At 41.4% G+C, this 27,855-nt stretch overlaps 1 protein-coding gene across 5 annotated transcripts in view; it reads left to right on the top strand.

Annotated features, from left to right (window-relative positions):
* ZNF236 (zinc finger protein 236) overlaps positions 1-27,855 on the top strand; it is a 160,523-nt gene that overhangs the window by 69,069 nt on the left and 63,599 nt on the right. For all 5 annotated transcript variants that reach the window (XM_074383234.1, XM_074383235.1, XM_074383233.1 and 2 more), the window contains 4 exons: positions 10,921-11,193; positions 14,402-14,605; positions 24,318-24,459; positions 25,405-25,665. In XM_074383234.1, the coding sequence (XP_074239335.1) occupies positions 10,921-11,193; positions 14,402-14,605; positions 24,318-24,459; positions 25,405-25,665 (880 nt within the window). The remainder of the gene's footprint in view (positions 1-10,920; positions 11,194-14,401; positions 14,606-24,317; positions 24,460-25,404; positions 25,666-27,855) is intronic.

Here is a 27,855-nt window from a genome sequence, read left to right as displayed (position 1 = left end):
GATATGTTTGTTGAATGTTGTGTAGCTAGCTGTAGTTGGTTGGTATTTAAAATTAAAAAGAATGACAGCCATAAAATGTCTTAAATGGATCCCTTTCCCTTAACCTGCTTCTTTCCTGTATTCAGTTTCTCCTGACTCCTCGCCGGGGCTTGAAAGCTTGTCTCCGACTGTTTGCTCCCTGCTCTGCTTAGGCTCCTCCTCTCCACTTAGATCCACCACTTTGCTTCAGGTCTTCTCACCCTTGGTGCTTCTGGCATCCAGCCATGTGATTGTAGTAACGCCTGACTAATCCTTTCCTCTTCATCATCAAAGGACCCCACAGCACAGCTCCCTCCACGCCTCACCCTTTCCTGTTACATGCCCAGATCCATTTCTCGGCTCCTGAGTATCCTGTCACCTGTCCAGCCAGCATTTCCAGTCCTCCCTCCCTCTGTGCTTCTGGGCACAAACTTGGTATGCATCATACTGAAACTGGATTCCTACTGTTTCTAGATGTCCCTGCGTTTCTGCAGCAAGGATGCTCTCCTTCTCCCTCTGCCTCTGTTGTTTGTCAAATCTTGGCCATCATTGAAGTATCTTCAGTGCTCCATCATCAGGCATCTTCAATGCTCCTCTTTGTGGGCACACCCTGAGCGATGCTTTTCCTTGTCCCGCCTCCCACAGCACTTAGAGTGTTTAGGATTCCTGCGTTCTCTCATGTGAATTGTGCACAGATGCAGTCAGATGTCTCTTCTAGGTAATAAGCTCTTTCTGACTGGGAATACAGCCCTTTCATTTCTCAACATCCCACAGCGCTCAAGATGGCTTTTTGTATAGGAGCAGGAATTTACTACATCTTTCTTGAAACAGATAGATTCCTTTCTTTTTGGCAAAACTGTTCCTGTAAAAACCTTTCCAGGTGTCTTGGGGAGCAAGTGTATTCTTGCTACAAAGCATGGAATAACATTGCCATTTCTGTGAAGACATCTTTCCTAGAATACATTTTCTCATTTATAACATGATTGTCAAGTTCTTCTTTCTCAAACCACACAGCACTAGTCCTCCTCTTCTGCCCCTTGATCTGGCCTTCTTTTCCCTAAGTGAAAACCTGGATGCTGGAATCTAATCAGTTTCTCCTGCAGTTTCCTGGTATTGAGCAGGGCAAGGAAGGAAAAACAGGATCCATTTCCACGTGTTTTGATTAGCTGTGTGAGGGCCTTCCAGGTGACGGGTGTTATGTGTTCCTGATAATCTGATGCAGATTTACCGCCTGAGTGGGAGTGCCTGCCTCAGTTTTGTAGGCCACTGTCTCTAGTTATTGTGCGAAATCAGAGATGCTTTCACACGGCAGCCAGCCACTGAGTGAGGAGCCATGTCAGACCTTCTCCTTCCTGAAAGCACCACATAGTCATGGCCCTTAAACCTGGCAGGTGAGCATCGCCCTGTGATGCTCCTTCCAGACCTTCGCCCGCATGTGCTGGAAGCAGCATTCTCCCTGCACTGAGTGCTAGCCAGGGAATTCCAAATGGAATTGCTACAAACCTTCTTGTACGGTGTTCTCGTTTGGAGTGCTGTGTTTACAGAGTTGGTAACTAACAATGGTGTAATTTCTGGACGACTTGAATAAATTCAATACACACGTAGACTACTGAGTAAGTGCATGCAGCTCTAAGAATTGCCCATGACATTTGTGGTGATGAGAAAACCATTGGGGACTTTTTTTTTTTTTTTTTTTTGGAAACTGGGTCTTGCTCTGTTGTCCAGGCTGGAGTACAGTGGTGGGATCATAGCTCACTGTAGCCTTGAACTTCTGCACTCAAGCAGTCCTTCTGCCTCAACCTCCCAAGTAGCTGGGACTGCAGGCCTGTGCCACCATGCATGGCTAGTGAAAAACATTTTTTTTGTAAAGCTGAGATCTTGCACTGTTGCCAACGCTGGTCTTGAACTCCTGGCCTCAAGTGATCCTCTTGCCCCAGCCTTCCAAAATGCTGAGATTATAGGCATGAGGTACCACACTTAGCCTGGGGACATGTTTGTATATAAAGATACTCCTTTTAATTAAAACTTTTCAATGACCAGTGCTGTTTTAACATAGTGATTGTATCTGAAAATACCTCACCAAGGACAGAATATCATTTAATATCTTAGAAAGACCATGAGGAAAACTGTTCTTATCTCATAAGTCATGATGTTAATTACTTATAACTAACCTTGGTGCTGGATGCGGTGGCTAACCCCTGTAATCCCAGCACTTTGGGAGGCTGAGGTGGGTGGATCACGAGGCCAGGAGTTCGAGACCAACCTGATTTTCATAGTGAAAGCCCGTCTCTACTAAAAATACAAAAATTAGCTGGGTGTGGTGGTGCGGGCCTGTAATCCCAGCTACTCAGGAGGCTGAGGCAGGAGAGTCAGTTGGAGGCAGATGTTGCCGTGAGCCAAGATTGTACCACTGCACTCCAGCCTGGGCAACAGGACGAGACTACATCTCCAAAACAAACACCCAAAACTAACCATCATTATGTTCCTAAGTTAAGCATACTCTGCCATGTTAAATTGTTGCTTTTGATTTATTCACTTTTATCAGAGTGTATGTTTTTGGTGGGATTTGCTTTATTTTAAGAAGTTACATTAAAAATTTAACAAATGTTTTTATAGTTATTGTACAACTTGTGACATATAAATCATTGTGAATTTTTAGTAAAGTTCGAAATTTATTGTGGGGAAGTATTGGCTTTGTAGAAATCATGGTGAAAGGTGTTTTGGAAAGCTGATCATTTATTCTTTTAAGGATGAAAATTGTGTGGTATAGTGAAACTATTGTGTGTGGAGACGTCTAAAAGTTGTTGGAGACTTCTAAAAGTTGTTGCAGACTTGACCTTCTTAGATCAGAATATGGTCTTGTGAACTTAGCCACTGCTTGATGGCCTGGGGTCATTGCTGTGAACCTCAGTTCACTCTCTACTCAGCTGTCATCGGCCGGCATCCTGCTGGCCTGTTTCAGTCCACTGGCTCCAGGATGGTGTGGCTCTTAGACTCATCTGCCTTTTAAAATTATTATCTCTGCACGTGTGCTTTTTAAAATGCCCTGTAACAAACCTTCTCCCCTGTTCTTTTTTTGTTGTTTGTGGTCTACCAAGTGCTTACAGCTTGGAATAAATTTGATTTTTGTAATTCCATATAAGCTAAGTGCAAGTAGCCCTTCTCCTTCTCCGTGGGGTCTGTGTCCATGGGTGCAACTGACCTCGTATCAGAAAAGCCCCAGTACGTGTACTGCAGTAAGCCCAAAGCAGTGTTAAAAATACTAGTGTGAATGGCATACAAAAATTGCTTTTTTTCCCCCATAAATTATTAACTGGAATTCTCATTGTGAAGTAGACCCAAAGAGATGCAGTCCTTAGGGTTTCCTCCCTGGTAGAGTACCTTTAAATAATTCTCGTAAAACTTTAGCCTCAGGCTGCTGAAGCACTTGACAAAAGTCCTAAGTCATTTCTGGGCAGCCTGCGAGGAGGGCAGGCTTCCTTGTTGAAGATGCTGAGTGCATTGTAGGCTGCATCTGAGATGCGCTGTCCTCGCTGTGTGCCCACATAAGCCAGTACTGTTTGTGCATCTGGCAGGACTGAGATGTGTTTCAAAGGTTCTGGAAGCCACATGGGGGCAATGCTGTTATAAATGGAAGCAAGAAATCCCACGTTCCCTCCCATTCTCCCCGAGATTCTCAACTTCAGAGGACAAAATCCATTGTGTGCACTTGATCTGGCTATTCAGCTGCTCCTGCGAGACAGTGACCAGCACTCCTTGTCTGTTCTCTGTACCTTTTTGTGGTGTCACTCATTCCACTGCCTGTCACTGACTGAAGGGAAGCAGAGTAACTCGTCCACAGCATCTGCCTTTCTCAACAGCAGACTGGTTGTTTTCTTCTGCTGCTCAGAGCAGTTCTTCAACAACTGCATGAGCAGAGGCATGAGCATCTGTCATACAACGGGGATGCTGATGTCTTAGGCTTGGCTGTAATCTGCTTGATAAAAGGAATGAGTTCCTGGGGGTCTCTTCCTTCTTTGAGCACATGTCTGAGCAGACAGGAGGAACAGAAGGACTTCATCCTCCAGGCAAGTAATCATGAGATGAAGGAACGTGGGAATGCCGCTCTGAGCATATCCTCTATAAGGCATGGCAGAGGGCTGATGGGAATGTCTGTAAACAGCGCAGAGCCCCACTGTGCCCCAGGTTGCTTGTTGCTCTGGCAAGTCCAGCAGCGTGGTTGAGGCAGTCTGTTATGGATGCCTGCCTTTCTCCATCTGCTGTCAGCATGGGTGTTCCTAACAGAAATTTGAACTTTTCCATCAGTGGAGTCCACAGATTCCTCAATTAATGCTTGCTTCCTTTTTGATGGATGTTTGCTATCAATAATCAGTACTCCAGCTGTCTCCTAAACAAATAGTTGGTTATTGTTCTTTGATAAGGACTGTTAACCATTCTCCCTGGAGAAAGCCCTGATAAGTCTTGTATTCTATTGAGAATATCCTCAATGAAAGGATTCATTGTTTCTTGAGAGATCTGTCAGATCTAAGGAACCGCTAAGCAGTTGTGCTGCGCGCCTTTGTACGACAGTGTTACAGACCCCTGTGATCTAAGAAAGCCATTAATACCCATGGAATGTGCTGAGGTTCAGCTGTGAAGAACTCATGTCACAGATATGTGCTGATAGGAGCTAACTCCTGGCATTACCAATGGCTGCACTATATTTGCAAAGCACTAGCCATTGAACCAGCACCTGAGAAAGGGGCACCATGAGATCCTGGAAGAGCTTCTGCTAACTGCTATAGCAAGCTTGCTGCTTCTGCAGCTTCTATAAACTGTGTAGCCTGCCAGTGCTATAGTGTCGAAACAAAAACTGCACAGGAGCCAGCAGTAACTGGTAAAGCTTGAGCTAGCCGGTCCGCAGAGGTTGCAGTGAGCTGAGATCATGCAAATGCACTCCAGCCTGGGCGACAGAGTGAGACTCCATGTCAAAAAATAAAATAAAAAGATTTTACTAGCTCCATTTCATCAGCAGGGTCCATTCCTCCGTTTACAGTTTCAGTCAGATGCTTCTGTTGGCCTAGTCCTAGCAGCATGTCTCTAAACCTATCACTGGCTATGAGGGCCAGGTTTATGTTGAGGCTGTGTTAGTCTGCTCTCATGCTGGTAATAAAGACATAACCGAGAATGGGTAATTTATAAAGGAAAAGGTTTAATTGACTCATAGTTCCACATGGCTGAGGAGGCCTCAGAGTCATGGCAGAAGGTGAATGAGGAGCAAAGTCACATCTTACACGGCTGCAGGCAAGAGAGGTGTGTGCTGGGGACCTGGCCTTTACGAAACCGTTAGATCTCGTGAGACTTACTATCACGAGAACAGCACAGGAAAAACCCACCCCCATGATTCAGTTACCTCCCACCGGGTCCCTCCCACGACATGTGGGAATTATTAGCATTCAAGGTGAGATTTAGGTGGGGACATAGAGCTACACCATTATCAGAGGCTTTTGGGTGAAACCCCAAGACTTCCCAGCATTGACCTGTCACTTCTGATTTGTATGATGATTATTTAGTAAGATTTGCTGCTGTGGTTCCACTGGGTTTGAATGCCCTATTCCCACTGTTCTAGTAGGTCTGCTACTGAGAGAATGTTTAAAAAAAGAAAAAAGAAACACAAAAAGCAAACAAACACTTAGGCTGTGCAGTGAGATATTCTGTAACAAAAGGCAAGAAGGTGACTCAGGCTTTCATGTTTCACGTGAAGGTCTTCTCTGGCTGAGGGGTCTGCATTTGTGCGTGACAGCTTTCATCATCTACCTATTTTTTTCTTGAATTTTCTGAGAGGGACTTGTAGATATAATGCTCTTTTAAATGTAAATACTTTAGTGTGTATTTCCTAAAATCAAGGACATTCTTGTACATAATCATAGTAAAATCATCAATATCAGGAAATTAAAAATGACCCAATACTTGTCCAGTGTACTGACCTTACTGAAATTTTATCATGGTGTCGGTAATGTACTTGATAACAAATGAAAAACATTTTGCAAACAGTTACACTTTCCTTTTGATAAACAGTTACACTTTCATGGAGTTATGCAGAGTGACCTTTCCAGCAGCAATCATTGGAGCACCTGTTTCCTCACAGCCTTTTTGAGAAATTGTATTCGGAATTTGGGGATCTTTTTTACTCATCTGATAAGTTAGAAAATAGTCTCTTATTGTATGTTTAATTTGCGTTTTTCTTACAAGGAGTAACGTTGAGAGCTTTTCCTGTTAAAGAATACCTGTATCTTCCCACAAGACTAATTCTTAAATTCTTTTGTCCATAATGTATTAAAGATGATAGTATTTTGTGAACTATATATTTGTTCATACGGTTTACTCCTAGACAACACACATTGGAACTGCACGGGTCCACTTATATGCAGGTTTTCTTCCACCTCTGCCACCCCGAGACAGCAAGACCCCCCACTTCCTCAGCCTACTCAACATGTAGATGGAGATGAAAATCATTTCCACTTAATGAATAGGAGATATATTTTCTCTTCTTTATAATGCTTTTCTTAATAATGCTTTTTTCCTCTAGCTTTAATGTAAGATCACAGTAATATAATACACATAACATATAAAATATGTGTTAACTGTTGATGTTACTGGTAAGTCTTCCGGTCAATAGGAGGCTATTGGTAGTTAAGTTTTTTGGGTATCATATGGGCGGATTTTTAACTGTATTGGGGGTCAGTGTCCTTAACCTCTGAGTTGTTCAAGGATCAGCTGTACATTTTTTTCTAATTTGTTTGCCTTTTTGTGTTAAAAAACTTTTTTAACTGGAGAGAAATTTATATATATATATGTATAGCTAAGTTTGTCAGTGTTTAATGACTTTGAGCTTCGGTGATATTTAGTCATCACTGACATTATGGAAAAATAAACCCTTCTCTTATATCTGACTTTTATAATTTGAGGGTTTTTTGTTTGTTTGTTTGTTTGTTTGTTTTTGAGATAGGGACTCACTCTGCTGCCCAGGCTGCAGTGCAGTGTCATGATCATAGCTTACTGCAGCCTTGACCTCCCAGGCTCAAGTGATCCTCCTGCCATAGCCTCCTGAGTAGGTAGGACTATAGGTGTGCACAGCACACCTGGCTAATTTTTTACTTTTATTTTTGTAGAGACAGAGTCTTGCTATGTTGCCCAGGCTGGTCTTGAACTCCTGGCCTGGAGCAGTCCTCCTGCCTTGGCCTCCCAAAGTGCTGGTATTACACTCATGAGCTGCTGTGCTTGGCCATAATTTAATGTTTTAAACTAAATATTTGATTCAATTTTATTTTTTTGGTGGCACAGGTGGCCACCCAGATGTGCAAACATCATTTGTTAAAGAAATCGTATTTTCCCCACTGAAATGTAATGCCACCTTTATCACACTCCCACATCTGTGTATGTCTTTTCTGGACTCTCTTCTACTCCACTAATCTGTCTTTTTATTCAAGTGTTCTGGTACCAAGAGGTTTTAACTTTTTAGTGTACTTTGATAACTAGAAAGCTAGTCTTCTCTTGATGCTCCTTTTTAAAAGCGTATTCTTGACTATTTTCACATATTTATTTTTCAGATGCATTTAGAATCTTCTGCTAAAGTTCCAAAAACTTCAGTTCTAAAAACAGTCTTGTTGGTATTTGTATACAGATGATAAATTAAACCAAGGAGAACTGATGTCTTTGTAACTTTTAGTCTTTGTCCCAAAGAATAGGGTACGCATTTCCATTAATTTATCTTTTCTTTTTTTTTTTTTTTTCTTTTTGAAAAGTATCTCAGTAATGTTTTTAAATTTTAGGTTTTTTTTTTTTTTTGTAAATAGGGAAAGTATTGAGTTTCTTGTATTAAAACTTTGGTATCGTTCTGAGTGTCTAGGTTTTTTAGATTATGTGGTAATATTATTTGAAAATAATGACTGACATTTCTAGTTTATACTGTATATTGCTTTATCTTGTCTAATGTCATTGAGTAGTATCTCTAGGTCACTATAAATTAATGGCAGTCATAGTGAACTTTTTCCCCTGACTTTAATATATTTTTCTATTCCGTTGATTGTTGTATTGAGATATGTTTTATTCACCTTTTCCTGTTTTTAGACCTTTTTTAAGACTACACGTTGAGTTGTAGCAAATACCTTTTCATGTTGAAGATGTGTATATATCCTTTTTTCCCTACATTTGTTAATATATTTGAAGAGAAAAGCTATTGGCCAGCTCCAGGGAAGCTTGCCATGTGGGACTGCAGATCTAGCTTTCCAGATCTTTCCATTTGTCAGAGTTGGAAATCTGGATTCCACTTACTTTTTTAACATTGTGTAGGTGAAACAAAACATATGGAGGCCAGATTTGGAGACAGCTTCAGGACTTCCAGTTCATAGTCTCTGTTCTAGTCTATTCCCAGATACTAGAACCTGCTGCAGATTTAGATGATGTCACCCTGCATAAGTAGAGATGTAGTTTTACTTTGGTTTGGAAAAAGTCTGATTGCTTGGGAATGGCGTCCTAATTTTCACTCGTAGATATTATAGTCTCTTATACCCTTTTATACCTTGCATTTTTGATTTGTCATGATAAGACCTTTAGGTAACTATGCATATTTCTGAATTAATTTTTACCTATTAGTTTTAAGCAGTCTTAAATTTTAGATGTCTTTAAAATATGCACTATCACCACAAAATAAATGTCTCTTATTTTAAAACCAGTTCCCTTATTTCCTTCTCCATTTTTACCTCTGTGATTTGTGTCTGTGCTTTTCTTTGTTTTTATTTCTATTCTGTCACTGTTTAAATTATTTTTCATTCCTTCTTTTTGTTTTGTTTTGTTTTGTTTTGAGATAGGGTCTGGCCCTGTTGTCAAGGCTGGAGTGCAGGGATACAATCATAGCCCACCACAACTCCCATGTCCTGCGCTCAAGCCATCCTTCCACCTCAGCCTCCCAAGTAGCTGGAACCACAGGCATGCATCACCACACCCGGCTCATTGTTTTGAAACGTTTTCTGTAGAGACAGAGTTTTGCCATGTTGCCCAGGCTGGTCTCGAACTCCTGAGCTCAAGCGATCTGTCTGCCTTGGCCTCCCAGAATGCTGGGATTACAGGTGTGAGCCACTGCGCCCTGCCCACTTTTCTTTTTCTCTTTTTCTTTTCTTTTTTTTGAGATGGAGTTTCGCTCTTGTTGCAAAAGTAATCTATAAAGGTAGAAAATGTATTTCCTCGAATACAATATTCTTCGCAAGAATAATTCACATAAAAAAGAAAGGGGCCGCCTGCAAAGCGGCCGGGTATGGTGGCTCACCCCTGTAATCCCAGCACTTTTGGAGGCTGAGGCGAGTGGATCACCTGAGGTCAGGAGATCGAGAACCAGGCCAACATGGAGAAACCCTGTCTCCACTGCCTTGAGGCTGCAGTGGAGTAATCTTGGATCACCACAACCTCTGCCTCTCCAGTTCAAGCAATACCTTTGCCTTGGCCTCCTGAGTAGCTGTGTTATCAGGCATATGCCACCACGGCCCAACTAATTTTGTATTTTTAGTAGAGACGGGGGTTTCTCCATGTTGGCCAGGCTGGTCTCGATCTCCCGACCTCAGGTGATCCACTGGCCTCAGCCTCCAAAAGTGCTGGGATTAGAGGGGTGAGCCACCACAGCCGGCCGCTTTGCACCAGGCCCCTTTCTTTTTTATGTGAATTATTCTTGCGAAGAATATTGTATTCGAGGAAATACATTTTATACCTTTATAGATTAACTTGCATATGTGAAGAATTTCTTATATTTAGTGATAACAGAGAAGGAAACAGAGGTTTGTTTTTTCAAGAAAAACAACTTTTTTCTGACACAGTTAAGTAAATTTTAGTTAACATGTTCTGGTGAATTTCGTTAACATGGCCAAAATCTTTCAATTTCATGTGGATTTTTTATCTGAGTTATCTGTATAGTATGTACATGTCACCTTAATTTCAGATGAATAAATCTAATCAAAAATTTTAAAAATAAAGTGATTTTAAGTTTTAGTTACCTGCAGTTAACCAAATTCTCAAAAATATTAAATGGAAAATTTTAGAAATAAACAATTCTTAAGTTGTAAGTTGCTTACCATTTCACCTTGTGCTGTCCTGCTCCATACCGAGAGGGATGAGAGGGATGCAGGGCATCCCTTTGTGTCCCACGCACTCACGCTGCCGCATTAGCACTCAGTGGCTGGCTTGGTTATCAGGTAGAAAGACGTAGTATACGTAGGTTTCCCTACTATCTGGGGTTTCAGGCATTCACTCGGGTCTTGGCACTGTTTTCTACTGAAAAGGGAGGGGCAAGTGTACTTACTGTATTTCCATCAATTTGTGATTTTTCTTCTATTAGAAATAGTTTTAAACTTGATTCAAAATTGAATAATACAGGAGATAGATCCACTTATATTTTATCACGAATTGATATATATTATGTCTTAACTATTTACAAATTGGCTTTCATTGCATATGAATTTACCATTTTAAATTATTTGCATTTATATTTTTTTATTGGCGATATCCAGTAGGCCCAATAAATACTTATTCCAGCGTAACTCCTTCTCTTCTCGTCCCTTGCGTTAAGCATGGGGTTATTCGATCGCATTTGATTTCCTTCTCATTGAGAAGGAGCCGAGGTGCCGCTGGACCTACAGAATCAATCACTTTTTCAGTGGGCGTACTTTCTCAGAGACTGAACTGTGTTTTCCCTAACTGTTAGGGGTTTCAGCAAGATTAACTCATAGCCCTTGATAATGTCAGCCATCCTGGGAATTGCAAGCTTTCGCGTTAACTGATCATACGCGCAGCTTTCTATAGGGACCGCAGGGGGCCCTGGCCAGGACACTGGGCGTGGCGTGCAGGCCGAGTGGTACGTGTCCTCTCCCTCCACAGGCTCCATCCGGGAGGAGAACGGCGTGCGATGGCACGTGTGTCCCTACTGCGCCAAGGAGTTCCGCAAGCCCAGCGACCTGGTGCGCCACATCCGCATCCACACCCACGAGAAGCCCTTCAAGTGCCCGCAGTGCTTCCGTGCCTTCGCCGTGAAAAGCACGCTGACGGCCCACATCAAGACGCACACCGGCATCAAGGCGTTCAAGTGCCAGTACTGCATGAAGAGCTTCTCCACCTCGGGCAGCCTCAAGGTGCACATCCGCCTGCACACAGGTACGGCCTCAGGGCTGCGTCCACACGGCTGCGGGCCCGGGGGTGCGCACGGCACGGTGCGCAGGTACGGCATACAGTATGCGCGCAGGGACTGCCCACACCATAGGTGTGGCCTGCAGAGCTGCCCCCACACAGGCACTGCCCACAGGGACTGCACAGCATACTGCACAAAGGTACCAGACACAGATACTGCACGCAGTACCTAGCACAGCACTGTGCACAGGTACTGCACACAAGGACTGCCTACACAAGTACTGCCACAGAGACTGCACAAAGTACCACCCACTGCACAAAATACCACCCACACCATAGGTGTGACCTGCAGAGCTGCCCCCACACAGGCACTGCCCACAGGGACTGCACACAGGTATCACACACAGTACCCAACACAGCACTGTACACGGGTACTGGGCAAGTACTGCCTACAGGTACTGCACGCAGTACCCAACACAGCATCATGCATGAGTATTGCACACGAGTACTGCCCACAGGGACTGCACACAGCACCATACATAGTACTGAACACAGTATTGCACATAGGTGTGGCCTGCAGTGCTGTAGCCACCCTGGCACTGCCCACAGAGACTACACACAGGTACCACACATAAGTATGGCCTACAGTGCTGCAACCACGTGGGCACTGGTCACAGGAACCACGCACAGTACCAAACACAGGTACTGCACACAGGTACCAAACTCAGTAACAAACACAGTACTAAATTCAGGTACCACACACAGGTACCAAACACAGTACCACACACAAATACAGCCTGCAGTGCTGCACCCACACAGGCACTGCCCACAGGGACCACACAAGGTACCAAACACAGGTACTATGCACAGGCACCAAGCACAGTATCAAATGCAGTACTGAACACAAGTACTGCACACAGTACCAAACAGTACTGCCCACAGGCACCATGCATAGTACCAAACACAGTACTGTACACAGTACCAAACACAGTACTGCACACAGGTATAGCCTGTAGAGCTGCACTCAGGCACTGCCCATAGGGATCACACAGTACCAAACATAGTAGTATGGTATACAGGTACCGCACACAAGTATGGCCTGCAGTGCTGCACCCACACAGGTACTGACCACCAGCACTGTACACAGTACCATGCACAGGTATTGCACCCAGGTACTGTGCATAGTACCAAACACAGTACTACATACAGTATTCAACACAGTACTAAACATAGTACCACACACCCAGTTCCCCATGAGTACTGCCCACAGGGACTGTATACAGTACCACACACAGTACTGCACACAGTACCGCACACAGTACTACCCTTAGGTGCCAAACACAGTACTGCACACAGGTACTGTGCACAATACCCAACATGGTACTGCACACATGTACTGTCCACAGGGACTGCACACTGTACCACACACAGTGCTGCACTTAGGTACCAAACACAGTACTACACAGGTACTGAACAGTACTGCCCACTGGTACTACACATAGTACCAAACACAGTACTGTACACTGGTACCACATACAATACTGAACAGTGCTACACACAGGCATTATGCACAGTACCAAACACAGTACTGCATACAGGCATCTCACACAGTACTGCACAAAAGTAGTGCATAGAATACCAAACATGGTACAGCATACAGTACTAAACACAGTACTACACACAACTACTGCCCACAGGGACTGCATACAGTACCACATACAGTACTGGACATACTACCACACACCCAGTACTGCACTTAGGTACCAAACACAGTATTGCACACAGGTACTGTACACAGGTACTACACACATTATTAAATAGTACTGGACACAGGCATCACACACAGTATCAAACAGAGTACTGCATACAGTAACACACACAGTACCATACACAGGTACCACACATGGCACCACACACAGTGGCACACAGAGCCACTGCCAATAGGTACTGCATACAGTACCGCACACAGGTGCTGAGAAGGGATTGAGTCACAGCACCCGGGAGAGCAATAATTGAGTCCTTGGAGGATGTGTTTCCGTCTTTTCATCAGCACTTGTTGAGTCTTTTCTGTAGGGTGGGCATGAGGCATCTACAGGTACAGGAAACAGGTGCAACCTTGATCTCCATGGAGCTAAGGATATGCTGGGGGAGGCATTAAAAACAAGTAACACTTAAAAATGAACGTGCAATTGCAGAGGGTGAAAAGAGAATTCTGTCTGGATCAGATTTGTATTTAGGCTGGGTGAGCCTTTCTGAGGACACAACGCGTAGTCTCCATATGATCTGGGAAGATCTGAAGGCTTTGGCTGGGCCAGGGGGAGGATCAGGGACCTGTTTGTACTGAGGCTTTCTAATCAGTATTAAGACATGAAATCTTAATTATGGAGCTCCAAATTTTTTAAAATGATAGATTTATTGAGATGTAATTTACATATTATAATATTTACCCTTTTAATGTATACAGTTTGGAATTGTGTAGCCCACACCACTGTCTGATTTTGGAACATTTTTGTCACCGCTCCCCCCTCAAAGAAACCCTGTACTCACTGGCAGTATCTCCCCAATTCCCTCAGGGATCCTCCGCTGGGCTGACTGTGTGGATAAGTGTTTGAGAAAGCCAAAGTTACTCAATTTTGTTGTATGTCTTCTTTGAAGTTTACATTTTTCATTTGCTAATAAAATTATAAAACAAGGAAATATTCTTTGGAAGTGGGGCATAGTAGTAAGAGGATCATCAAGAGGATGTTAGTACTGTTGTTATAGTTCACAGTCACTAGCAACTACTATTTATTGTTTGTTTGCAAAGTGGGAGACATGACTAAGTGCTGTTTAAACATCAGCTTAGTAATCCCAGCAGCAGGTCTGGAGACTGCTGTCCTTAAGCCACTTTCCAAACGAGGACTTGAGAGAGAGTATTCCTTACATACTGTAGAACTTTTAAGAAGTCCTAGTTGTTTGAATATCCATATTTTACAATTTAAGACCTTGTCCCAAAAATACTAAATGTTCTTTTTTTTTATGTACTTAAAATGCTCTTACTACATGCCTTCATATCTATAATATGCACTCCATGCAAACCAGGGAAAATAATTGACAATATCCATGAAATTATAAGCATGGCCTAATAAACTGAAGGTTCAAATCAGTATTGGAAATACTAACATTTTATGTTGGCATTTGCTGTTGAGAAGTAATTTCTTGAAATAATTCTAAAATGTGATTTTATTTTTATTAGGAGTTAGACCTTTTGCTTGTCCTCACTGTGACAAAAAATTTCGAACCTCAGGCCATAGGAAGACTCACATTGCTTCCCACTTTAAACATACGGAATTAAGGAAAATGAGGCACCAGCGAAAACCTGCAAAGGTTCGTGTTGGCAAGACGAATGCTCCAGTCCCTGATATTCCTTTGCAGGAACCAATCCTCATAACTGACTTAGGTAAGAGGGGTTGCAGGGAGTCGTTACAATTTATGCAGTACTCTTGTCTTTGCTGTTTCATGAATTGTGTATGCAAATTATGATCTATGTAGTTAAATAGTTTTTTAGGCATAGTATTAATGAGATCTGTGTTAAGCCTTGTTTTGCTTTAAGGGCTAGCATGTTTTACAATCAAGATTAAAATCCTAATTGTATCCAAACTGCTACTCAAATTGTTTTTTAAGAGACCAATAATGTGTAAGTGAAAACAGTAGTGTAAAAGCCCTCATTGAAGAAACATTTCTGCCTTAGTGGAATCATCAAAGGTGACAAGTGGTTTTTATGTGAAGCACACAGTGCCATGTTGTTGTTTTCATCTTTAGGTTCTTTGTGTTATTTGGGCTACTTTAATCTTTGGATTAAAAAGGAAAAGAAAATTCTGCCTGCTTATAAGTTCTTTTTAGATTCAGTGTTATTATAATCAACCCAAACTATGATTTTGTTAATCTAGAAAGAAAACACTGCTTGTTGGAATCTTCAGAAAAATTATTTCTGTCAGTACTAGAACAAAATTTAAGAAACCTCTACTTTTGCACCAAATCCAGGAAAAAAAAAATTTAAGAAACCTCGTTGTCTTAGTTTGTTTGAGCTCCTGAATACAAAATACCACTGACTGAGCAGTTTATAAATACCGGAAGTTTGCTTCTCACAGTTCTCGAGGCTGGGAAGTCTGAGATCATGGTGCTGGCAGATTCAGTGCCTCCTGAGGTCTCTCCTCCTCATAGATGGTGCCTTCTGGCTATGTCTTCCCAAAGGTCCTACCTTTTACTACATGAATTTTGGGGGATCACAAACATTGAGACCATAGCATTTATTAAACTCTGTATGTGAATTTATATTTTTATGCAGTTTCGATATTTCACGACTTTCCTAGGAAAGATAATTCAATCTGTAAGCATAGTAAACAAAATATAATTCCTTTATTCCAAGACAGTGTACAGAGAGATTTTAGATTGTTATACATAAGGGGCCCCCAATAAGATGATCAGCAGCCATAAACTTGTGTGAATCTAAGAGTTTCACATCAAAATATAGAAACCAAAAAGAATTTGAAGAAGGAGGAGATACTCAAATTCTCAAGTGTAGTGAAATATCTTTAATTAGGTCAACTTAAACAAACACACTAAAACTGAAGGAGATTCGAGCACACATATGAAAAGTGTTACTTAGTAGCTTTATATAATCTTTTGCCTTAAGTTACACACTTTTAAATATGCATGAAACAGAAGTTGATCACATTCTGGGGCACAGAAAATTTTCAATAAATTCTCAGAAGTTGATTTTATACAGGATACAATCTTTGATTATAGTTCACTGAAAAACTTATATGAAATAGCCATCCAAAATTTTATTACATGAAAAGAAGGACTCAAAACAGACACTGCGTACTACAGATGTTGAGTAGGATGTAATTAGATTGGATGTACCAAAGCTGTCCTATGAAAAATTAAGACTTTTGAGTATTATTAGAAAATAAGATAGATTGAAAATAAGTAAAATACTTAACTCAAAAACTAGGAAAATTAAAAGAAAGTAGCAGAAAGGAATTAATACAGCAGTTCCCAACCTTTTTGTCGTCAGGGACTAGTTTTGCAGAAGACAATTTTTCCACAGATGGGGGTTGGGTGGGGGAATGCTTTCAGGGTAAGCTGTTCCACTCAGATCATCAGACATTAGATTCTCAGAAGGAGCGTGCAACCTAGATCTCTCACATGCACAGTTCACAACAGGGTTCACACTCCTATGAGAATCACGATTCACAATAGAGCCCCCTCTCCTATGAGAATCTAATGCGCTGCTGATCTGACAGGAGGCAGAGCTCAGGTGGTAAAGCTCACTCACCTGCTGCTCACCTCGCAGCCTGGCCCAGTTCCTAACAGGTGACCTGGGGCTTGGGGACCGATGAATTCATACATATAATGGAATTGAAGATAGAAGCCAAAAAGAATGAACAGAATAATAGATGACTGGTCACTAATAAATGTGAGAAAACGTAATATTAGGAATGAGAAAGAAGTTATAAGCAACAGATACAAATGAAGCAACAATTGTTTGCAAATACTCTACAACTTTTTGCTAATATATTTGAAAATTTTGATGAAATGAATCTTTTCTAGAATAATATACTTGGCAGAACTGACTGTAAAAGAAATAGAATACTCCAAAATACACAACAAATTGACAAGATAGTAAAAGATCATGTTCTCCAAAATACCAGCCTGGCTGGGCATGGTGGCTCACGCCTGTGATCCTAGCACTTTGGAAGGCCAAGGTGGGTGGATCACTTGTGGTCAGGAGTTTGAGACCAGCCTGGCCAACATGGCAAAACCCCATTTCTACTACAGATATAAAAATTAGCCAAGCGTGGTTGCAGGCACCTATAATCCCAGCTACTCAAGAGGCTGAGTGGGGGATGCCTTGAACTCAGGAGGTAGAGGTTGCAGTGAGCCAAGATCGTGCCACTGCCCTCCAGCCTGGGCAACAAGAGCGAAACTGTCTCAAAAAAAAAAAGTCTGATAATTTTATATATGAATTGTACTAAGCTTTCTAGGAACTGTAATTATTATTATATTTAGTTGTTTTTGAGCATAGAATGGGATCAAAAACCCCATAATAGCTTAGAATACTTTGATTTCCTTGTCTGGTTTTGGTTACTCAAAAATGAAACAACAGACCAGTTTCTTCTATCAGGTTGCCATAAATCAGGTTATACACCCATGGGTTTCTTGACTTCAAGTTTATGAATCTTCAGTTGAGTTAGAGTCTTGACTTTTCAGAAATTTTTCAGGGTTAAAACGGGATATATTTTACTTATTGGCCTCACAGATGCTTGTATCTTAAACCAGATAGTGGAAGTTGACTACTTTGGTTTAGGCTGACTGGGACACATGAGGGAAATGATTCCTAGAGGGAGCTTCATACTGTAAATTGTAAAATATTGTAACTATGTCTTATGCTTAATTTTTTTGTTATTTATATTTGTGTTCATCTCTTCTCTCAGACTCTGGACTCCTTAGAGGCTACAGAAAAGACTTGGCTGTCATAACCTTTGGGTTATGACAGAGTTTGATGAAAAACATGATAAGAAAAGGTTTTAGCATAGAATACTTAGTTATTTGACTTAGTTGGGAGAGGAGATCTTCCAGTTCAGTGTAGTTACTCAAAATACAATATGTTTTCCACTAAGACTGTCCTTTTTTTTTTTTTTGAGGCGAAGTTTTGCTCTTGTTGTTACCCAGGCTGGAGTGCAATGGCGCGATCTCGGCTCACCACAGCCTCCGGCTCCTGGGTTCAGGCAATTCTCCGGCCTCAGCCTCCTGAGTAGCTGGGACTACAGGCACGCGCCACCATGCCCAGCTAATTTTTTATATTTTTAGTAGAGACGGGGTTTCACCATGTTGACCAGGATGGTCCTGATCTCTTGACCTCGTGATCCACCCGCCTCGGCCTCCCAAAGTGCTGGGATTACAGGCTTGAGCCACCGCGCCCGGCAAGACTGTCCTTTTAAACAGCATTAGAATACATTAAAAATACTGTACCAAGTAATTCATTCTCTGATTATTAAGGAAGCACTTTTGCATGGAATAGTACATTTATTTGGTCATAAATTTTTAGAAACTTACAGAGTTGCATGGGAACTAATAAATTTTCCTTTCAAAACTTTCCTGCATTCCCTGTTCCTCATTTTTGTGGATGTAACAACTAGGGTCTAGAGAGAGTTGATGACTTTGTGTGTGGGTCATACAGCTGGCTTGTGTTCGTGGTGGACCTAGAATCTGGATCTTCTGACTTGTAGATTAGGGTTGTGTTTCATCTACAATTCACTTCTTTCCGCAGCCACTTCCATAGTCCTGCTGAGCACAGAATTATGGAAGAGCACACTGTGATTTTCAGATAGTATAATAATTATACCTTGGTGTCAAGCACTATTAGTCTTTATGGAACTTGGATATTACATATTTTATGACATTATAGCGATTGCATTTCACTAGATATTCTCTTTTTTATGCTTGTTCCTTCAAGCTAAGGAACTAAATTTTCAATGTGCAATCTGAAGAAGTATTGGAGACATATAATTATAATATTCTGATCTGGAGCTCCTTCTGGATTTTAAAATCACATATATGACATATCTGTTTTAACTATTTTTCTTTATTATATGACTTTATATAAATAATGTCACTATTTTTTCATTTTTCTTAGCATAAATATTTGAAATATCTTTCCTTTGATGTGAGCCAGGCTTTGGTTATCTGTTATTATAAATGTCAAGGATGTAATGATGGATCTTTCAAGTTTATTTTTGATGTATTAATCCTATTAATATACTTGCTTGTCATATTAATACAAGTACTTGTAAACCAATTTGTCAAACCTTGTATATCACATTTATGATTTATAGTCACATATGATGTATAATATGTGTTATGTTCACATTCTTTCTTGAGGATTTACATTCTGTTACTATGTGCAATACTGTATATAAAAGCTGTGGTAAGAATAATTGTATTTCCCCCAGGCAGCCTACAGGATGAAGCTTTTGCTTCTATTATTATAGAAGGAAATTTAGGATGCTTCAAGGACATTTCTTGTTTCTTTTTCAGGTGTTAATTAACTAAAATTTATTCATGCCTTTCTCTGAGATAAGTAGTTTCTTTATATAAGAAACAAACATGGCAAAGGACTGATAATATAGTAGAAATGATTAATATAGGACTTTTTATGTATGTTTAATTTCTCATTAATTTTTTCTTCAAAGTTTGAGACCTCATAATATGCCCAACTTTGATCAGAACTTTGTATTTAAGATTAGTAAAGGTGAAAAATAAAGCACTCAAAAATGAGCCTATTTACTTCTTTACTGGCTCAAAGAAGAAACATCTTTCTCCCTCAACACAAGGGCTCAGAGTCTTCTAGGGTTCTGTTCTGAAGTATACATACCTAGCTACAACCCCCATGGGTAGAGTTCCATGTCTGGGGAGAAATAACTAAGAAAACAGTTGTATATACTAGGATTGTTCATTGCAGCGTTGTTTATGATAGCGAAAAGTTAGAAGCAATAAAAATATTCCTCAAAAGTATGATGAACAAACCTTAGTGTCATGGAATTCTGTGCAGACATCCAAAGAATGATGGAGATGAGGTCATATGTCATGCCGTGGGAAGGTATTAAGGTGTCTGTATTAAGTATAGCAGGTAATTACAGAACAGCATGCGTGGTTGATTTCACTTACGCTCATGTGTAATGAGTTTTTTTCTTAGAGTATACACTAAACTGAATTTTGTTTTTTTGTGAGAGACATTACTGTGCAATTTCCTTTTGTGTGTGTGTGTGTGTGTGTCTTTTTATGGTATTTTGAATTATTTGAGAAAAGGCCACATGAGTTGGAGGTTGCATAAGAGTGGATTGGATAAGGGATTGGAGAAAGTAATTCGGTTCATGGAGTCCAGGCAGGACTGGGAATGGATTGAAGACAGATGATCTAATAGACTGGGAGATGGAAGACAGGCTAAGACACTAGACTAGGGTTCATCCAACTCAAAAAGCAGATAGGAGGAAGCATGAGAGAGCTCTGAGGGCTATAGCTCAGTGCAACCATGGAAAGGAGACGATGAACTGAGCATTCTGTGAAGTTGTTTATGTTGGAGCACCTGCTCACTGTGCAGTGTGGGTTCCAGAAGCCACAGGAGAAAGTGTTGGAAGGAGATGGGGAGACTTGGGGTCGTCTGCTGCATAGGCGGATGCAGGGGGGACCCTGCAGCAGGATGGGGGATAACACAGAGAGTCGAGTGGTCCCTGGGCCTCCTTAGGGCTCAGAGCGGTGAGGCCTGGTGTGATCTCAGGGTGGAGATCTCCAATCAGAATCTGGTATCAGTTTGCTTCAGTTCTTCAGTAAAGGCTAGAGCGCCAGCATCAGGGGCTGGGTCTGCTGGGGGCTTGGTCTGTGTAAAGGGGCTAAATCAGATGTAGCCTGAAGCCTGGACTGCTCCTGGGAAAGCACATGGTTGTGCCATCAAATGAGCTTAGTGTCTGCTTGCAGAGCTCTGGGGAGAGACTCCCCTGAAATCCTAACGACTTGCGGAAGTCAGCTCTGACTGGTTGGTAACCCTTCTTCCCCCCTCATAAGACATAGTGTCTTTTGGCGTGGGAAATGGCAAGAGCAATGTCGGGTTTTTCTGTTTGTGAAGTGTCTTGTTTTCTCCCCGCTGGAAACAGATAGAAGACAACCATTGGAGGGTTCTTACTTTTTAAGAATGACTTTGTGAATTTGGAATTCCTAGTTTACCTACTTCCATGAATTTATATACTTAACTGCTTGAAGTAATTTCACTTTGCTGCATCTTTTTTCTTGCTTTTGTTTTATGTATTACATATCTAATGAATGATATAAATGTTTCTGATATTTCTGTATTATAGAATTCATTTTAGTGGTGGGAAGAGTTTTTAAATTTTTTTTCTTTTTTTGAAGCAGAGTCTCACTCTGTCATCCAGGCTGAAGTGCAGTGGTGCGATCATGGCTCACTGCAACCTCTGCCTCCCAGATTCAAGCAATTCTTCTGTCTTAGCCTCCAGAATAGCTGGGATTACAGGTGTCCACCACCATGCCTGCCTAATTTTTTGTATTTTAGTAGAGATGGGGTTTCATCATATTGGTCAGGCTGGTCTCAAACTCCCAACCACAGGTGATCCACCTGCCTTGGCCTCCCAAAGTGCTGGAATTACAGGTGTGAGCCGCCGCCCCCAGCCGAGTTTTTAAAATTTTTATTTTTATTTTAAAATTCATTCCATTAAGTTTAACAAGGAGCAAGAAAATGGCTTATTAAATATTAGTTGGAGTTTATAATTTTAATTAACTTTATGTTAATAGTTATTGAAGCTATCTGTATAAAATTCTAAATGATTGTGTCTAATATTACATTACCACAGAGGCCCTCTGAGATGGGCATTTGAAATATGAAGTTTGATAAGCTTAGTTAGTAGTGACCAAAAGCACTGCTCTTTTTAGTTGCCATTTGAAAAATAGTCATAATAGTTTTCTGTTCACCTTTCAGAGTAATTCTTCTAAGAACCTAACATAGTTTCCTAAACACATGGGTGTCCAATAAATGTTGACCGTAAGACGATAAATAAATGACCTTGGTTTGAATTTGTGCATTCTTCTTTCATTCTCTTAATTCCCTACACACTGAGAACAGGGGTCAATTTCTTCAGTCATATTTATGTATCCTCTTAACTGCAGGTGATAGGTGGGCTCAGAGCTACGTCAGTGATTACTGTGGAAGTCCCAGGCTCAAGAAGCTGAAAGCTTGGTAGAATGGGGAAAAGACGTGAGGACAAGCAATGACTGGCACAGAAGTGGAAATAAGATGCAGAGATGGGAAATCCACGGCACAGCAAGAGTGTAAAGATACAGAGGGACATGGCGGATGGGGTGTTGAGTGCCATGCCAGACAGTTGTAGCAGTTAAATACTTGATGGTGTGCTGCAGAAGGCATTTGAGTAAACTACTGTTGGGATCATAGCTTACTTTAGTAAACTAGATGTTTTTCTGCCAGTGTTACAAGAATAACTGAATGTTCATTGAGCAACCTAGCTAGTGAAGTCTTAAATGTTTTTGGCAATAGGGACACATATATATAAGTCTAGGGGACTCCTTGACAGAGAGAACACCTGAATCCAGGGTTAGCCGTCACTGCTTTTGAGAACCAGGCATGGCATTCAGTCTGCGTGTCACAGCATGTGTATCCTGGGGAAGGTGGTAGTTGTATACTGGATGCCTGCATTTTCTCTTTCTTTTTTTCATTTCTTGAGACGGAGTCTTACTCTGTCACCTAGACTAGAGTACGGTGGCATGATCTTGGCTTACTGCAACCTCTCTCTCCCAGGTTCAAGTGATTCTCCTGCCTCAGCTTCACGAGTAGCTGGGACTACAGGTGTGTGCCACCACAACTGACTAATTTTTGTAGTTTTTCTTTTTTTTTTTTAAAGTAGAGGCAGGGTTTCCCTGTGTTGGCTAGGCTGGTCTTGAATTCCTGACCTCAGGTGATCACCCACCTTGACCTCCTGAAGTGCTGGGATTACAGGCGTGAGCCGCTATGCCCAGCCTGCAGTTTTCTCTTTTGAGCAGGACGAGTTGTGAGGAAAAAGTGAGGCTGTGCTGCCAAGCACAGGGAGGTGTCAGAGTGGCCTGGAGAGAGCTCTTTGACATAGCCCTTTTGGTCCAAAAGGCTTTTGAGGTGAGAAAAGGCTTGTGCTGTGTGGATTATGTATAAAAATCACAAGGGAAGTTTCTGAAAACTTTTTGAAAAATAGGTAAGGTTCTGATGCAAGCATCAGGAATTATAGATGAAGTTTCCTTAAGTCTCATAATGAGCTAGGTGAAATTGGTTGGACTGTCAAATTCCCTCCAGCTTTGTAATTGTTTTCCCTGTGATTTGAGATTGGTGGTGGTGGAAAAAGAAGGGAAGATTCAAGTTAAGAGACATTGGAGCAGTGTTGGTCACCAGGACGGGCAGATGCCGAGTGTAAGACAGGGAAGGGAGCTCTCTGAGGCCTGGGGCTCCCCAGCCTTGGAGACCAGAAGACTGTTCCAGGCTTGCAACTAAGAAGGCTGGGAGAAATAGGTTTTAGGGGAAAAAAATGGAAATGGAATCTATTTCTGTGGAAAGTCAGGAGAGAAGATATTTCTCAAGTGTGTTAAGAGGTGCGTCATGCTAATCGTTGCGTAGAAGTTAAGGTACGACTGAGGGAGGAGAGGGGACTGGGAGTGGAGAGCTGTGGGCAGAGGACAGAGTCTTGGCCCGTGCCTCCTTGTCTGTGCAGGAGGAGGAGCAGCCCAAGGCTGGTGGAGGACTGATTGTGTACCTCTTCCTCTTAGCGTGCCAAGGGACTTTTAAGGAATTCAAAAGTTTACCCCTAAGTTGGTCCTGAATTGCTTTTATAATGCAGTAGCTTGATCAAGTCATATTTTATTAGATGGTTGACCAGAAGGAATTCGTTATTTAGTCATTGTATATAAAACCTGAAATATTTAAGTTAGCAATTTTGTTATTTGTAGATATACAGATAACAAAAGATTATCTTTATGGTTAATAACAAAGGATATCTTTTGTTCTAAAATGGTTAGCGTTTTCACAGATATCTTTAGTCATATCTTTGGTGGCATCTGAAAACGCTAACCATTTTAGAACAAAAGATCATGTTAGAATCACTTTGGTTTTGAGTTTATTATAGTACCTAGTGTGCAGTATTCATACTGAAACAAGGTATTTAAATCCTGCTTAACCTGAATCGTGGACATAGTTGTGTAAATTCCATGTCAGCGAATGCCTATATAGAAAGTAAATGTAGAAATTCATTACAAATTGTCTGTGGCATCAAGGGAAGTAATTGTGACTAGATATTTCTCATGTTGAAAAATTGAGAAACATTAATATATGTTAGGTTGTAATGTTTATATTAATTTATAATATTATACATATATTAATTTATGTTTTCCCATAGGTATTCTTTGAATAGCCAGTTTCTAACACAATTAAAATAACATAGTAGCAACATTAGAATCTAACTTACCAGAATTTTCGTCTTCTGGGTAAAACATATGCCTTGTGACATTTAATTTTATGACTAGCCTTGACAGTGAATTATGTCTGCTTTTCTTTTGGTTTGTAGGTCTTATCCAGCCTATTCCAAAAAACCAGTTTTTCCAAAGCTATTTTAATAATAATTTTGTAAATGAAGCAGATAGACCATACAAGTGTTTTTACTGTCATCGTGCATATAAAAAATCTTGCCACCTTAAACAGCACATCAGGTAAGGTAACAGATTTACAGATGGAAATTTAGTATCATTAAACTGACTTGGTGACCTGATGACTTAGGATAGTAGCATTAGCTTTTGGTATTTAAGATGTCCCATTTGACCAAAATATTTGTTGGTAATTAATATTTTTATTCTTTAATGTCTTGACTAAACTATTTTACCCAGAAATTGCCACTGGATTTTATGTGTATGCCCATTAAATTTCACTGCCTGCAATTTCCAAGAAATATCAAAGTATTTGGTTTACTTTGTTAGACTTCTGTTTATGTTTTTCAGATATATTTATCAGAGTTTAGATTAATTCTGAGTGCTAGCCACAGTGAAAGGGAAGTTGGACCTTAACAATGAGGGACAGTGTGATATCATGAAAAAAGTATAGAACTTAGTAAAAGCCTTGGCGTCTAGCTTCATCTCTGTCGTGTGACTTGGCAGCTCGCTTAGACACTCTGAGCCTCAGGCTTCCTGAGTTGTAAAATGTGGAGAGCCATGGCATTGCTGCTTAGCTGTAAAAGATGTGATGATCGGGCCGGGCGCGGTGGCTCAAGCCTGTAATCCCAGCACTTTGGGAGGCCGAGGCAGGTGGATCACGAGGTCGAGAGATCGAGACCATCCTGGTCAACATGGTGAAACCCCGTCTCTACTAAAAATACAAAAAACTAGCTGGGCATGGTGGCGTGTGCCTGTAATCCCAGCTACTCAGGAGGCTGAGGCAGGAGAATTGCCTGAGCCCAGGAGGCGGAGGTTGTGGTGAGCCGAGATCGCGCCATTGCACTCCAGCCTGGGCGACAAGAGTGAAACTCCGTCTCAAAAAAAAAAAAAAAAAAAAGATGTGAAGATGTGATGATCAAGTGAAGTGAAATGCAGGAGTGCATTCTAGTCACAAAGCATTATACAAGGATAAGAAACTTACTCATTAAAATGTGTATTTTTTTTAAGATCCCATACAGGTGAAAAACCTTTTAAATGTTCTCAGTGTGGAAGAGGCTTTGTTTCTGCAGGCGTGCTCAAAGCGCATGTCCGAACACACACAGGACTGAAGTCTTTCAAGTGTCTGATATGTAATGGGGCTTTCACTACTGGTGGCAGCTTACGGCGACACATGGGTATCCACAACGACCTTCGTCCCTATATGTGTCCCTATTGCCAAAAAACATTTAAGACTTCACTAAATTGCAAAAAGCACATGAAAACCCACAGGTGGGTGTAATTCTATGGGTCACTTTTTATCATCTTTATAATTGCCAGAAGATGGTAGGGGGTGTTTTTAGGAAATAATTGTCTTTGATTCTTACATTATTATTTCTAGCTCATAGTATATGGGTTCAAAAAACTTAAGTATTAGTGTCTGAGGATCTAATGGGAGCCATAGACTGAAGCAATAACATTTTGATTTTTAACTTAAAAATGACGTAGTTTCTATTGTGCTCAATGCTTTGTAAGCTCTCTTTTAAAGCTGTTAGTTGATACTCAGATGAAATGCTAGATTGTGTCTAGTATAGTCAGCTAGTATTTCAGAAAAGGATTTCAGAAAAGTCAGCTAGGAAGTATTTCACAGGATCTTAGAAGATCCTGTGATTTCTAGGCATGTCATCAGCAAATCTGAATGGTAGTTATTCTGTGTTGTTGACTTTAAAGAACACGTGTTTTAGATATTCCATAAACTATTCATTCAGCCTAGCTTGTATTTTCACATGATTGGAAGGCTAGCTCATCTCTACGTGGATGTAATCCAGGAGAGATACATTTCTGACTCGTGCTGGGGCCTATTGGATGAGTATTTCTCTGAAGCCACAGAATTCTGTGTGGTACTGTAAAAGCTGGGTAGGGTGACCACAGCCTAGGAGTTGTGAAAGTGAGTCACGAGGCCTAAACCAGCTGCCCTGGGACATTTGCTTTCAGACAGCATTTTAACCCAGATATGTCTGCCTGGATGTTCCCTACAAAGCAAAACCCTAAATATTAGAATAAGTTAACTGCGATAGTGTTTTTTGATACTATTGACCTGAATGCCTAAGCACCCTCAACAGAATTGACATTTTTGATTTCAGCATCATTGATTGTTTAGCTGAGATATTTATCTGCTGCTTGAGACCACCTAGGGAGTGTGGTGGTGTATAGTGGACTCCTGTCAATTGCGTATCCAGTTACACTTCACTGCATCCTGTGCAGGGCACTGCACGTGTTTGGGAACTGGAGAACTCGGGGGCACATTGATGTTGACGATGTTTGTGTTTCTGCTGTGGGAGGATGACAGGTCCCCAGTTGGCCCGAGAGCTTACTGTGCTAACAGGAATGGAGCTTGGGCACTGGCCTGCTCAGTGGAATATTAATAAAATATTTTTCAGTCAGGAAACCAGCTTTTTCCAGTGTACTTTTTGTGGTAGTATTGGGAATATGGGTTTTCAGGCCCTTGTTTCTGGACCTAGTGACCAATGATGTAATTGTGGGGTCACCTTTATTAAGTGGTGTATTGTGTGGCTCTTGCTTGTCATTAGTTTCGAGGGCCACGTGCAGGAGATCCGCGTATAGCTTTGAGAAGACACTGAGCAGATCAGCCTGTCACTGCAGAGCCAAAGGGCTTTGCTTTTACAGATTATGTGCACCTGGAATCTGCCCACAAGGAGAGCAGCCAGCCAGTGTTTCGTTCCTTTGAATTGCTGGGAATTCCCAAAATACCACATATACTCATACTAAGGATAGGTAAAGGTTAGTTACTATAGTAACATTTATGGGAAAAACCAGAGAACTAAGGAAACGAACAGAAAACAAGCCTCCATCAGTTAGCACGTGAGGCCCATGTGCTCAGGGTAGAGTGGCTTCTGCGGCCCCTGCCGCCACCACACTGCTGTGTGGAAGCATCACAGTGGAGGTGTGGGCGAGCATCTTCTGACTCTTCTATTATGTGAGACATTTTTGTTCTCCCTTCCACAGTAAAAGTAGTTATGAATTTTCTATTTTGGACATTAGAGAAGAGGGAAAATTTTGTTTGGAACTGAGAATGAAATTTTGAGTAGGCAGATTCCTAAGACACTGGAGCAGAGCCCGTGACACAGCTTGTATGCAGAGGTAGAAGAGAGGACCAGGCAGCCCTTTGTTTTTTTGTGTTTTTTGTTTGTTTGAGACAGAGTCTTGCTCTGTTGCCCAGGCTGGAGCGCTGTGGCACAGTCTTGGCTCACTGCAGCCTCTGCCTCCTCGGTTCAAGCGATTTCTCCTGCCTTAGCCTCTTGAGTAGCTGGGACTACAGGCAAGTGCCACCACACCGGCTAATTTTTGTGTTTTTAGTAGAGATGGTGTTTTACCTTGTTGGCCATGCTGGTCTTGAACTCCTGCCCTCAGGTGATCTGCCCGCCTCGGCCTCCCAAAGTGCTGGGATTACAGATGTGAGCC

Source organism: Saimiri boliviensis, chromosome 13 (genome assembly GCF_048565385.1).
Source record: "Saimiri boliviensis isolate mSaiBol1 chromosome 13, mSaiBol1.pri, whole genome shotgun sequence".
Taxonomy (NCBI): domain Eukaryota; kingdom Metazoa; phylum Chordata; class Mammalia; order Primates; family Cebidae; genus Saimiri; species Saimiri boliviensis.
Note: the sequence above shows the minus strand (reverse complement) of the source record. Positions and strands in the feature narration are given on the sequence as shown.